The following is a 15304-nucleotide window of genomic DNA, read 5'->3' on the forward strand; positions in this document are numbered from 1 at the left end:
ATATTTCATAAGATTATACTGTGTTTGCCTTAATGGTGAATGTTAAGCACAAGACAGTTTTAATTTATGTTGCTTCAAACATTTGTCCAAAATAGAACATAGAGAAATACAACGATCGTACACCCGGGCCTTTGTAAGACGAGAAGACTTATGCTTATTTTAATAAATGATCTATACGCAGTATAACAATTAGTGTCATTACCCTAAATTAGCAGATTATCCTTGTGCAGAAATCTGCATATCCTAAAGTGGATAATAAATGTATTTTAATGGCAATGCACAGAGTTTAATGCCAATATTCATCTTGCTCATTCTTCCACAAACAGCTCCTCCATCAAGGAGAAACCTGAGAGGGCCAGAGGGGTGCTCCCGCACCTGGACGAGCTGGCCCTTTCATTTACAGTCATGGTGAGGATCAAGCAGTGACTGGCTAAGACACCTGCTATTGGGAAATATGTTCTCCATCAGTGAGCTATAGACTATTTCTGGACAGGAGCACTGGGAGACCATTGTTCTCACCAGCACCGACAGCCAAGGTATTCTGGGACTCTTGGCACACATAGAAGACAATGTGTTGTTCATGTTAAGCCTGAAAATTGGGCTACTTATTCAACATTAACTAACAAACTGCTTGGAGTGAGTCACGCAAAATTACAGGTTTTAGAACAGTAGAAAAAATTTTCCATATCATAATATTCCATGCATTTTCCAATTAAAAGCTCAAATTTTCATTAAGTCACACTGATGAAGCAAAACTGTGACGTGTTAGATCAGGATACTATATGAGCAGAATCACACAAATGTCCTTTATTCAGACAAAGAATATAAATACCTATCTTTAATATAAAGTATAATCTGGTCTCAGGCTTAACATGAAACAGTGGAGCTCCTTATTCCCTCAGTTTGATACATGATATGTGCGCTTTAAGCAAATCATCTGCTCTGTGCTTCTATACAGTCTCACACAGGGGCAGGGTTTGGGGATTTTGCAATGTCATCTGGGATTAAAAAGGAGCAGCACATCAGAGCCCCAGGCCACACCACCTGGAGCCCCTATACGATCCCTGGCGCTGCACCACTCAAAACCAGCCCCATTAGCTTACCACCAAATAATTCCCGGTCAACCAAATGACACCGAGCTAACAAAGCCCCATTTCAGAAAAGATTACAACTTCAACAGGAAACCCTTTGATTATGAGTTTGTTTGAAATGTTATCAATACCACGATCATTCCTGCGGATCAACAAAACCATCTCTAATCACCATACCTTGGCTGCACTTTCAGTTGTGCATCAAGCTCCTGGAAAAAAAAAAAAAAGAAGGAAAAAAAGCAAATCATGGTCAAGGATAGAGGAGTGACTTGTTTAACAAGAAGCACGTGCAATGACAAAGCGATTCCTTTCTCTGTGCTGATCACCCACCTGCACACAGATTAGGTCAGATATTCACCTGAGCTGCCAACCTGTCACTCACACTCAGAAGAAAAAAAAAAAAAACACACACACACAGAGTGCACATTCATTCCTCTCCACTAAAAGTAGCACATAAAGTCCTCCTATGAGGAGACCAAAGACAGGTGTGCATGTCCCTTTAACCAGCGGTAAAAACAGACAACATATCAAATAAAATAAATTAAAAAAAAGAGCATTAATATTAACATCTGGGGAGGTTAAATATGACTTTTACACATGACTAGGTTATGAAATATGAGGAAAGCTTTTGTGCAAAGTGTTTTCAAATAAATATACTTGCAGTGCTTCTCTGAATACTGAGCACCCTTCAGTAGACATAACACAGATTACAGCAGTAAAGAAATCATTTTTATATGTGTGAGGGCCAAACATCATAGAGCAAAATTAAAGTCATGTTTACCTAAGCTCCTGCTGCACTGACAGGCTTTTACACTGTCATTATTTGTCATTTTATTGAATCAATATAAGACTTATGACCAGCAATGTTTTTTTTTTTTTCCACTGTCTGAGCCAACACTGGACTTTCACATACAGGAGACTTCCTCATTCTCTTGCGTTTCCAGTGTTTTCCTCATTTGTCAGTGTGCATTCATCAGCCATGAGGCACAAAATGAAGCCACACAAAGACGTTTCCATTTTTGTGCATCGCTTACATTCAGTTTAATCATTTATTACTATTATTTTTAACGCCATTGTTTGAAGTAGATATTTCCCTTGTTATCCCGATGTACCTCACCCTTCTGAAGGCTGTGCGTTATCGTGAAAGCTGGGATAAAAAGTTCGTGTTTCATCAATTTAGTCTGTGGCGCCCCTTTGTGGTATCTATAGAGAAATGAATGAATCGTTTTCAATGTATACTGCCAGATAATAGTATACTTACTAAAAGCATTTACAAAGCACATTGGAAAAACATAATAAAGTATTTAAAAATATATAAAATCGTCTTCTGCGTGCAGAATTGGCTAAGGCCGTCGAAGTTGTTTGATTCAGGTCAAACGAGATAAATTTCAAGGTGGACGATACTGCAGCTGTTTGGGTAATAATCCTCTGCCTGTAAATTAAACAGGCTGCGTTGACTGGAATGGCACATTAATCCAGATATTTGTGTGTGTGTGTGTGTGTGTGTGTGTGTGTGTGTGTGTGTGTGTGTGTGTGTGTTGGGGGCGACGGGGTGGGGGTCGTCTACACAGCTGGAAAGTGCCGGTGTAACTTAATCCCAATAAACAAAAACAAAAAGTGTCACCAAAGGTAAAACATTTAGATTTTAGCGCTTACCGAAAGTGAAAACACACGAATCTGACGCACACCGCCGCGGTATGGGCGTAGTCAGATAAGAGAATGTATAGCCACGTTATCTACTGAAAACAATCGGAGCGCAGCTATAGGGTATTTTACATTTATTTTTCCGCCTGTGCGCGTCCTCCATCACGTCCTATACTGGGAACACGATGTTACAGTATACAACGCTGACATGAAGCAAGGGAGGGGCTGCTGCAAACCACACTGATAGAATGAATGTAAAGAGCCTAAAGAACACTTCCTGTTGATGCAAAAATTGCAGCAGCAACTGTCTGACACATCTGGACTGGAGAGGGGGGGGAGGCCTGGCTGTAGCGTTAGCGAACCACTGAGGGGAATGGACAACGTTTAATGCTAATCTGCAAGACGGTGAGTTTGGTGGACTCCAGTTTTGGCATGGAATGGTGACCATAAATGCGCTTGTAAAGTCGGCGCTTCTGTGCTCTCGCAGTGTAAGTAATGACGAGTAATTACCCCGCGACCGCTAGCAACTAATTGCTAGTTAACGTTAGCTTCTACCTAGCACTGGTCGCTACGGAGTGGCCGCTTTTAAAGCTAGTTCTGCTAGCATAAGCTAACTAGCATGGTAGCTCTTTCAAATGACAGCCGACATAGTTTGTACCCGCGTTCGACGTTGTTGCTTAGTTGTTAAATCATATGAGGTTGTCAAGCATTTTTCAAGTCAGGGAAAACGTGTTCAACCCGTTAGCTTACACACGACTGAAGTCTGTTTGAAAGTTACGCATTTTTTCTGAAATAAAGCTCGATTCTAGGGGAGCTAATGTGGCTAGTTAGCCACTGCCTAAGTAGTGCTTAAATGCTTAAATGCTCGGCCCGGTGAACCGAAGCAAATTTGTAACCCACCTTAATCTAATTAGAAGATCCCGCAGAAGCGAGAAGTGGTGTGGAGATGTAAACAAAAAGGCGGCGGCTGTAAATCGGCAAGCTAGCGCTAACATTAGCTGCTCCACTGGGCAGACAGCCCCCCCAATCAGTAACTACTAACGAAGCGTTTGCAGTAAAGTTTTAGACACCCTGCATTTGCTCCGCATTGTAAAGACATGTGCATGTAGGGTTAGATCGACTAATATTCTCCCATGCACATGCCAGGCTGACAGAGGTATACGGAACTCCCAGTATATAAGTGAACGCACCAAATTTACTGTAACGGTATGACTTATGTTTAACCCTAGTGTTCGAGCCTAGGGTGCCATCGGGTCTCCGTGTATTTTACGTATCAGATAATAACCTACACCTAAAATTGAGTTAGCTTTTCATAGGGCATGTTTTAGTTAGTGATGTTATGATTACGAAGGGCAAAGTGCAGAGACATCATGACGAGTTATCACGCACTTTATAAAGGATACCTGGGCTTATCAGAGTCACCCAGAACTGTTTATTACTATTATATTTCCAGTTTAGATGCATAGAGAACTCACCAAGGGACCACCAACGTATTATTCCAGGAAACAGTGTCTTATATATCTATAAGACATGTCAGAACAGAATGGGGCTAAACCAGTTAGAGTTGGCAGTATAGTTTCAATACCGCCCAACCATCCCTTTTTTTTTTGGCTTTGGTTTCCTTTTTGGAGAAGCAGCAGCATTGCGTTATGCAGTACATGACATTTAACATGAGGAGCTAGGTGTGCAAATTGATATGTAGTAAAAACAGGGCGTTTGTGATGCCTGAGTTGTAACCTGGTCAATTAGAAAGTCGTTGTGGTATAACTGTAAGGGTTGCTTGTAGTCATTTTGTCTTTCAGTTATAATATGAACCTATTTGCCTCTCTGTTTGTTTGTTTTTTCCGATGTAAATATTTGTGTTTTGCTCATGGGTTTGTGATATGTGTGTTAATGCTCTATTAAATCAAAATCTAAACTCATAGTATAAGCCAAAAATGTCCTTAAATTATTTATGATATTTTGGAAAATATAGGAAACCTGTCTGTTTTATAGGGGGTTTATTACATTTCAGCAGAAAATTATTGCTGCCTGGATACACACATGTACAGGATATACAACAAAGTGAAATATGGACATTGCGCCAAATGCTTCACTGCCATCAGTAATTGTAACAGTGTAATCACTGCAGATTTGCTCCAGGTATAAAAACCGTGTAGTGTGATGATGGCTCAGCTAATTACTGCTGGTCATTAAAAGTGCTGTTCATTCTGCAAACAAGATGTGGAAAATCTGTCAGGGATGGAAGCAGAAGGAATGCGTGACAACCGATGCAGGGGGGTGGGGGAGTCAGAGTATTGTGTATCAACTAGATTTCCTTTTAACTAGTTACTCTCAGCTAAATTCATCAGCTGGTGCTTGTAGTGTTTGCAGATGATGGAAACGTGACATTTACTTCTCATGATATCTGGAGCCTTATCCTTGGGCAGCAGTGTCCAACAAGAACTTCATGTCATGTGATACATGTCATACTTACATTACTGTATGATTGTGTTAGTTATTTCTCATTAGCATTTTATGAATGTGTGTGTGAGTGTGAGAGGGAGAATACAGTAAGATTATAAATGTGGATGTTTCGACTATAAAGTTTTCCACTGTGTTCATCTGATAAGCTTGTGAGTGGGCAGAAATGAAGGATGAGCATTTTCTTGAATTCCACTTATGTACTCCAAACAAATTTAATAAGCGAACACACCCAAAGGCTAAGCATCCAATATTTAGCTCTGCTCTCCGATCTCACACTAAGCCTTAACATTTTTCAGAATGTGCATTATTTTCATTTCAAAGATTCTAACAGTGTACCCTCCCCTAGGTGTGTAACAATCTAGTTTATTTTTGTGTCTATATATATATATATATATATATATATATATATATATATATATATATATATATATATATATATATATATATATATATATAAATCTCATTTAAACTGCTCCCCCAGCCTTTGCTTGTTAAGCACTTCTGTCCTAATGTTGAAGAAAGCATACAGAGTTTGCTGCTGAATTCGATTTCCAGTGAAATGATTCCCATTTTGGAATCCAAACTTTGGGGGACATCTTTCTATTACTGCTCCGCTGATGTTTTGGTCATGTAAAACATCACGTTCTTTTTACCTGCCGACATTAAGCAGCTGTATCAGATTGGTCTATTACCAGACAAGGAACTTGAACCACAGATGGAATTTTTGAGCTGAGTTTAAACATTTTCAGCTTTCCCATGTGAGCCAAGCATGTGACCCTCACTCAGCATGTGCATCTCAACTACTGAGCATGCATTCTTTGGCTGCCCTTACACTTGGCTCCATCTCACATGCATGCTGTTGGCAGCCATTTCTGGTATGGTTTTTGTGTGTGTGTGTGTGTGTGTGTGTGTGTGTGTGTGTGTGTGTGTGTGTGTGTACATGTATTTGAATGCTGCCTATGGAGGAAGTGAAACGAATGTACATCTACTTTGGAGTTCTTTATGTTATGTTACCACTTCTCCTTTTCTAAACCAGGGTAAGGACATATGGTTTGCTGGACAGGTGTCTTGGCATGTTTTGGCAGCTAGATAAAGTGTTTATGTTCCCAAAGTGCTGACAGGGACTAAATGCACAGGAGATCATGCTGAATTGCCAGCAAGGGGCAGGAGGGATGGAAAAGGTGCAGAGGGAGAGATTGTTTAAGGGCAGATGGAGTTGAGAGGGAAGAGAAGTGACACCAATTAAGGTTTGTGAGATAAAAGTATTTTCTTTTACAAACAGAAGGGTTGTTTAACTGGTTCATCTTGGAAGGCAGGAATTCTGTTTATTAATACTTAGTGATCCAGCTTAAGCCAGTATATTATTGTCTAGGGGTAGTATGCCAGTTGTAAACATTGGTCCCTCCACTTTGATGAAGGCATTGAATACTGCAGTACCAGTCAAAAGTTTGGACACAGTCACCCATGAGTGACTGGTACTGTATATGAAAGTGAAAGCCTGAAAGTTATGGACTGTGTTGATTAAGCTATAGGAGGTGTGCTTTTCAGGAATGAAAAGCTCAAACAGCAAATAAAAAAAACTGTGTACTTCCTGATGCTCGTGTTTTTTGTTATGAAGGCAGGCTTTGTAAGAGACTATTTAAGAACGGTTATACTGCACTCACCATCCTGGTATAACCAGATTTTCTTCTTTCCCCTGCCAAATGACTTATATACATATCTTTATGGCTTCCACTAACTGCCTGATGTGCTCCAGTGTAGTCGATATATGTGGAACGCTGTTCGAACGCAGTTACTTTCTTTTCAGCTCCCTCTTTACTAATAGCAGTGAATAAGCAAAAAGTAAAATGTAATGAACTTAAACTGAACACATTAAACTGAAGGATGAAATATGTGCAACTGAGATTCTCTATTCAGTAATAATTGCACTTGATTCACTTTACATGGTCACATAAGAAAATAAGTGGATCCCAAGGAAGCTGTTGGATTCTTTTTTTTTTTTTTTTTTTTTTTGGACATTTTTTTGGACAAGTTTTGTACAGTAGAAAAAAGTTGTGGACTTTTTTTTTTTGCCTAATTGACCACCAGTATCCAGCAGACAATTCCAAAAATTACTTTATTTCATAAACACAATGCCTCAAATTATCATTAACTGTTTTTCTAGATGATGCGAAATTTATAGTTGAATCAGCGACTGCAAGCTTCCCGTTCTCCAAGACATTTCCACTACTGTGTTTGAGTGTTGGTGTGAGGTTGTTTTTCTTGAAAATCTGCATTTGGTCTGTGTTTGATTCAACTTTTTTTTTTTTTTTTACTTTCTCTTTGGTTTGCCTGCCCAGAGCACATTATTCCAGGAAGTGTGATCTTGGCCATATTTACTGTCAATCTGTAGTTCGCAAAGGCTATTAGCTGGCATGCTTTCCATGCAGGTCAAGTTCATTCTGTCTCTTTCTGAATGTAAATGCGTACACTTTGATGTCAGCAGGGCTGCAAGTCTTGGCCAAACTGGCAGTTGTTTGAGCTCACTGGTAGCTGTTTGTCCTTACAGGGAAATGATTTATTTGAAATGATATGGAGCTCTTCTCCAGAGCTTTTACAACCTTTTTATTGAAGGCTTTAGAGAGCTTTTTAGATCTTGTCATAACACTACACACTTCAAAGCTGAAAGTCTGAAATTAGTTTTTTTATTGTACATTTCCAAAGCATGTGAATGGCTAAGTGTTTTCAAACTTTTGACTGGTACTGTATATGCAAAGTAATTTTAATAATAACATCACTGGTAGCTGATAATAGCTCTCAAAGCGCTTTAAGCGACCTCTTCGTTGTTGCTAAGAACAGCCGGTGAACCCAGAAATGACTCATATGTTATTGCCCTAAGAATTAGCCCCCGCGACTTCTGACACATTTTGCCAGCTCAGGTCACATGGTTTCATTTCGTTGTTATATTTTGACCATATGTTCAAAAGTGTTGCCTTCTATGCCTTAGGTTTGTTAGGTGGTTTATTTGCAACTGAGCAGTAGATTTGCAAAAACCCTGACCAAGAATAGCTTCCCTGCCATCATACTTCCTGACACTTGTGATCTTTTCAGTGTCTGTCTATCGTGCTTTTAAAGATGCACTTACAGTAGGCTCAGGTGCTTCACCTGTCCTACTGCATTAGTTGCACTGCTCCAGAAGTCGATAGAACATCTTTTTAGAGGAGACGTTCTCAAAGTTAAGTGAAATTAAAGTGACTTAATGTGTCATCCACAACACAAACTAGGAAAACCTGACAGAGGAGTATCTGGCAGTCACATCAGGAGGATTATGTGAAAGCTAAAGCTCAGAAATTGATAATTGCTTCATCACTGTAGCTAATTGCAGAGTCATGGCTTTGCAAAAATGTCAGTGAACTACAAAGTTTAACTGAGCATCTCTTTTCACATTGTTAGTTCCTACTTGCCTGTAGGAACTATATTAGTCCAGTCACCCTAATGCATATGTAATGACACGTTAACTACCCACATGGCTCATCTTGCTTATTCCACTGAGCCATGTGGGACTGTCGGTGGTTAATGCCAGCATGAAATGCATGAACGCTTTAAGGTTTAAAGGTTGTTCTGGTAAAAAATGAACTTGAAAGCAGTTGGACTAGTGGAGTATATTTTAAACCGTAAAACCGCTCTGAAGAGCAGTTTAAACCTTAACATTAGAACCTTAATGAAGGTAGGATTTAGTGCAGAACTTGAATGACACTGCATTGGTTTAAGCTCGCAACCGAATATATACATGGCCCAGTGCTTGTTTTTACCTTGAAACTATAAAAATGATGCAGTCTGATGCACATAATGTGTCAACAAAATCTAATGTTTTGTCTTTTTTTTTCCTCCCATCAGGCTGTCAGCAAACTGGAGAAACATATCCAAGAAATGGACGACGGCAGCTACATCGAGTTTGATGTGCCGGAGTTCAGCAACACTGTTCTGACCCAACTCAATGAGCTGCGGCTGCAGGGGAAGCTGTGTGACATCATTGTTCACGTTCAGGGCCAGCCGTTTCGAGCCCACAAGGCTGTGCTGGCAGCTAGTTCACCCTACTTCCGTGACCACTCAGCTTTGAGCACTATGAGTGGCCTTTCCATTTCGGTCATCAAAAGCCCTGAGGTGTTTGAACAGCTTCTTGCTTTCTGCTACACAGGTCACATGTCTCTGCAGCTCAAGGATATTATCAGTTTCCTCACCGCTGCCAGCTTTCTGCAGATGCAGGCGATCATTGACAAGTGCACCCAAATCCTGGAGAGCCTCCATTCCAAGATCAGCCTCCCACCTAGTGTCAGCAGCCCAGAGAAAGACAGCTTGCAGACCAGCCGCAACGGGGTCAATGACAGCAACCTCTTTATAAATCCCACCCAGATCTCCCCCCCTTACTACTCCCGACAGAATCAGGCAGGGAATGAAGTGCGCTTGGAGCTGGGAGGAAAAAGCCTGAGCCGGGTGAGACAGCAACAAGAGGAAGGCCAGTCAGATCGTGGCAGTAGCGATAGTGTGTCAGAGCATGATGCTCCCATGGAGGGAGAAACGGAGCAAGTGGAACTAATTGGTAAAGATGGGCAAGTAACAGATGTGCATGTGAAGATAGAAAAGACTGACAGGCCAACTTACTCAGACAGTTCCTCAGCTGGTGATGATGGCTACCACACAGAGTTGGTGGATGGAGAGCAGGTAGTGGCTGTCACTGTGGGCTCTTATGGTCCTGTAATCCAGTCTGCTTCCTATTCTTACTCAGGGCTGCCCTCCCCGTGCTTTGTTAACCTTAGCAACACCAGTCCTTCTCGCTCCATACTCAGTGGCTTCAGAGGTGGCCGAGCCAGGGCAAAGCGCCCATTGGCTATCCCAGCAGGGGTGCTGAGTCATGTTAAACCAGGCTCAGAAGATGGCGAATCAGCTGTGGGACCCGCAGGTTTGGAGAACGATGTGCGAGAGCGTAGCCTACGGAGCCAGTGGTACCCCTACAGTGAGAGACTCATTTGCATCTACTGTGGAAAGACCTTCAATCAGAAAGGGAGCCTGGACCGCCACATGCGCCTGCACATGGGAATCACCCCATTTGTTTGTAAATTCTGTGGCAAGAAGTACACAAGGAAAGACCAGCTGGAGTACCACATTCGTGGCCACACAGACAACAAGCCCTTTCACTGTCAGATCTGTGGGAAATGCTTCCCATTTCAGGGCACCCTTAACCAGCACCTGAGGAAGAAGCACCTGGGAGCATCAGAGGGCAGCAATCATATGGACTCTCCAGAAAGGATGGAGGGAAGCTCAGGTCAGAAGGACCAAGAGGATACGTCTGAGGGGATGGCCTTTGAGGCACAATATGCAGAAGAGGCACCAGCCAATGATATGGAGGAGAGTTCAAAATGCAGTCCGGAGGAGGCTCAAGCATCAAGATGTGATTTTTAGGTCCTGCTTCAGGTTAAGGAAGCTTTAAGAAATGTTTATTTCAACACAATATAAAGGACTCTCTTCTTTTTGAATCAGCTCCCGCTACTATGGACGTTTCTTTCTTCAAGGGTTTCTGTCAGTTTTGTGAAAGTTAGATGAGAACATGGGTGCTTTATGGAATTCAGATTCTTTCAAGTAAAGGGAGTAACGACTTACTATTTTTAAGGTGGTCCCAATAATCAAGACCCCCGGATTGATTTCTCTTTTTATCTTTCCATGTTTTTTAAAACATATTTACAGAGTTATATAGGCATGTTGCAATAATTGATAATGTGAAAGCTCTGGTAAGATGCTTGTCATATCACCTTTTTACCTAACCTGTTTTTGCACATGTGGCCACAGGAGGCCACTTACACACAAGGAATGATTTTTCTGCCAGTGCAAAGCTTCGTGTGACATATCTGTTCAATACCTCATGATGCAACTACATACTCATAACAGACAGTATTTTAACTTAAATGAAACTCACCAGGTTCTACCTCATAGCCAAGAACCTACCAGGCACAGATGTGTTCAACGTTTGAAATCCGTTCTAGGTTTTTTTGTACAGTATCTTATTGCCAAACCCTGTAAAGAATATTCTTTCAACACAAAGCCTTGATACTTAGGGGAAATATTCCTTGCTGATTGTATGGATTAGGGACAAAGTCCTTGTCAAATGTTTCATGGTTAGCCAGGATAAAATGATTAAGAAGGTGCTATGTTAGGGGTAGAAAGTTTGCTGGCCTACTTGTGTGCTATTGGGCAAATATGGAGAATAGCGTAAGAGAAATTACTCTGTTATTTTTCAAGATAAAATTTTGCTGTCTTGTAACATTTATTCTTCAGAACACTTCAGGATTTTATCTCTCATCACTACTGGAGATCTCACTAGGTTGGCCTAGGTGTGGTTTTAGATGCTGCCATCCATGTAATGGGTGAATCTCATCCATACAGTGAAGTAATTTGTATTCCTCTATAGCCTTGTGCGAGGTTTCTTCAAAACTATTGTATATGTATTTGTTTTCTCCTGAGGTAGGCTTCCAGTTTGATACTCAGTGTCGAACAGAGACAGTGAGTACTCACTGTCAACTCAGCACACCAGGAACAGCTCTGGATCTGTTCACCTAAATCACTATACTAGTCTGAACAATATGCAAGAAGAAAGAACAAAGGAATCTCAGCCATTGTGACATGGTTTTTCTTCCATTATTTGAAAGAGCTCTGGGTTTGTTTTCCATTGTGTCCCGTACAATGGGACAGTTGATCTGTGATCTTCATTTTCTGCATTGTTTGGTGTCAGGTGCAGACTTGGAACACGTTTTCCTCATTTGTCAATCCTACTTTATGGTGTTGTCAAGGTTAAAGAGGTAAATGTTTTAAGAGGTAGCTGATGATCCAAAGTATCGATGCACTTTGCAGAGTTGTTGGGTGGGTTGGGTGCTGTCCCAGTGATAAAAATGTGTTGATCTGTCTTAATTGTGAGGATTTTTACTCTGAGTAAAAAAAAAAAAAAAATATTGTGAGCTTTGATGAGACTCTGCAATCACATAAATACTTTTGGCTACAAGTCATGTATATGGTAACATTTTATCTATACTATTTGAATTATGGGAATCGGGGATGGGGTGTTGTCAGAATATAGAGATTTATTTCCATTGTGATTTTAAAAAAAAAGGCACTTAAAAGGCCTGATTTATAATAATTTACAAATTTAAAGCTCAGCTGGGTGGTTCATTTTGTGCTATCTTGCTTTCTTATTTGCCATCCAGCTGGTTAATGCCTTTTGTTTTTCAAGAGCACCTGCTTTATGCTTTTATTTTGTCCCATCTGGTCCGTGCTGAATTTGTGTCAATGAATTGCAAATTGACTATTTTACTGTTTTCATATTATTTTCTACGTTGTGTGCATTTGGTGGGAGAATCTTGCGTTTTGTTGCTTATGTCAGATTTTATATAATGAGTGCAGTCCTTTTTATTCCTTTGAATGTGCATTCGTCGTCTTTACTCATCGACAGTTAAAGACAGCAAACCAAAATTTGGATAATTTTGCAAAATCGGTATAGCTAGCGTTTCATTATCTTTAGTGTACGAATCTATCACAAACACTCTTGTTCATCATCGTCACCAGTTTGTCAGCCTATACAGTACTTTTTTAGATGAATGTTTACCAAGTCAGCTATATTTCTGTCAGTGGCTGATACGTGCAGGGTTGCCAGCTGATCTGACCTCAACAAAATCAGTTCCTTACTAATTTGAACCTCACTATGATGATTTTTGCCCTTGTTGCTTGGAAAAGAACAATAGACGCAAAAAAAAGAAAAGAAAAAAAGAAGCATTTCTTCTTGGAATATTGTCAGTAAGCTTTTGTGAACAACAAGTACAAACTGCTAAAATATTTTTGTGCCAAGAGACCACACCAAAGACTAATAGGGGATTTTTTTTTTTTTTTTTTTTTTAACAGTAAATTTTGACTGGATTGTGTAATTGAATGCTCATTAGGAACAATAGGTTCTTAATTTAATTTAGGACTAGTTAATTGCTATTTGCAAAAGAATGTATGTTTCCCAGCTTATAACAATCACTTGTGTAAAAAAATAATAATAATAATTGAACAAGCAGAAATTAAGTAGCAGTCGTAAGTAACATCCAATATTAAGCCATAGAAAACCTGACAATATAAAAGTTGTGCAGTAGGTATTGTAATTGTTTAAAGCCAGCGTAACCAAGAGAGAGACTACTTCACAAAAACTGGCATCTTAAACTTAGTGCCTTGCCACAAGCTTTATATTTCAGACTCTGGCACTTGTATTTTTGTGCCTCTTTAATTTTGAAATGGATTAAATGGAGAGATTATGATGAAATATGGCTGTATCTTTTATTGTGAAGTGGTGCCAAGAATGAATAGAAATTAATTCGTGTCATTCTTGTCCATTTTGTAGTAACCTACTTAAGCTCTGCCCCTGTGTTTTTTTTTTTGTTTTTTTTTTTTATTTTTCTTTTATTTTTGGTTACATAATGGGCAACTGATTTTAAAGCATAACTGATTTTGTAGCATTTGATTACAATCAGATGAGGCAGACTTGTTCCCTGCAAGCCGCTGCCCCATAGTCAGAGGCTATATTGTGTCCCCTCCTCTTTAACGACCGAGGACAATCTAAGCAATGTACTGTAGTTTCTGCGTTTTAGTGAAGGCAGGAGATGCACGAGAACACAAATCTACTTCCTTTCTGTTCTCTTTGAGAACAGACGGGGAACCAGCTGCCTAGATATTTAGCTAATAGTAAACGGAGTATTTGTGCAGAAAAATAGCTTACCTACATATACTGTAGCTGAATTGCACGCTGCTCAGCCACAAAATTGTATACAATTGCCAACTGATCATTTTTTTAACTTTCGTTTCCTTGTATTTGTGTCATTGATTGTGCACTTACTTTTTTTTTTTACATACCAGTTCTATCCGGATAGTCTCGTTTATCTCTGTAATTACCTGTTAGGGACTCAGTTATAAAGGCCTCAGTCACTTCTGTAAGGACCTCTCCCCTCAAATGGTGCTTTTATATTCAGTTTTTTTGTCCTTCTCAGTACGTAAGTCCATGTTTTTGTTGTGGATGAACACAGGGGTAATTGTTTAAACGTTTTTCATGTAGTTACTTACATGGCAGTAAAAACCTACAGAAACCAACTAAACTTGATAGACACGCGAATCGACCCTGTTTGTCAACTCTTAGTTCCACCTCGCTGAGAGGGACAGGACATGCATTTTGGGCCACAAGTATTCAAAAAGAAGTGTTTACAAGGAAGGCTGTTGGACTACTTTTTTTTTTTTTGTTTTTTTTTTTTTTTTTGTAATTGCAGCTTGTCCTATTCCTTTTGTAAGAAACTCACTTCAGGTAGTTTACGAACACTGATACAGGCTTAGAAAAAATCGTAAGTCTTCCATAGCTTTTCTGTCAGTTTCTGTCCACTGTGTATTTTTTTTTTTTTTTTTTTTTAAAGGAGAAGCAATAACCTTTTTAAAAGTGAAAGTGGTGTATTGGGATCATCAAACCTTTTGAAATATTGGCCTGTCATGTATCAAACAAACCGAAAGTCAGGGAGCTGTTGAATTGAAGGAGGACCAGGACAATTTGATATTGATTTATTTTTTATATATTTTCTGAAACTTTGGACAGGTTGACCTCTTTTTAGAAAAAAACATATATATATATATATATATATATATATATATATATATATATATATATATATATATATATATACACGTGAAAAAGCAGCGTTGCTTGATGAAATGCTCGATTTAAAATTCAGTGGTAGTTGGTAAACTGCAACGCGAGAACTGAGCGCGTGATTCAGTCATCAAACTCAGTGGCACTGTTCAGAGTTGCACCTCCAGCTGAGTGAAATAATGAAAGGGATTTTGGGCTATATAGCCACTGTTTGGGAGCAGGCTCTCTGTTGCTGTGTTGAAGTTCAGTGGTCTCCTTTGGCTCCTCAGGCTCCGAGACAGCAGGTGCAGTTGTTCAGGATCAGAGGGGAAGTTTTCAGTCTATTCCTTTTGCTTTTTGTATCCCCCTTAACGCTGCACTATTATGTCTCTGGTTCATGTGCATTTGGTGACAAGGCAAAAAACACCATTAAAAA

The 15304-nt window shown here is 39.8% G+C and overlaps 1 protein-coding gene across 2 annotated transcripts; it reads left to right on the top strand.

The window, feature by feature from the left end:
- Positions 1 to 2831: 2831 nt before the first annotated feature.
- zbtb34 (zinc finger and BTB domain containing 34) lies at positions 2832 to 14830 on the top strand. Of its 2 annotated transcripts, none has more exons than XM_030736928.1 (2): positions 2832 to 3140; positions 9078 to 14830. In XM_030736928.1, the coding sequence occupies exons 1-2, from the start codon at positions 3123 to 3125 to the stop codon at positions 10638 to 10640; spliced, it is 1581 nt and encodes a 526-aa protein (XP_030592788.1). In that variant the 5' UTR covers positions 2832 to 3122; the 3' UTR covers positions 10641 to 14830. The 2 variants fall into 2 exon arrangements, with proteins under 2 accessions (XP_030592788.1, XP_030592787.1); XM_030736927.1 differs by having other exon boundaries at positions 3139 to 3223.
- The last annotated feature ends 474 nt before the right edge of the window (positions 14831 to 15304 follow it).

This window comes from Archocentrus centrarchus, chromosome 9 (genome assembly GCF_007364275.1).
Source record: "Archocentrus centrarchus isolate MPI-CPG fArcCen1 chromosome 9, fArcCen1, whole genome shotgun sequence".
Classification (NCBI taxonomy): Eukaryota; Metazoa; Chordata; class Actinopteri; order Cichliformes; family Cichlidae; genus Archocentrus; species Archocentrus centrarchus.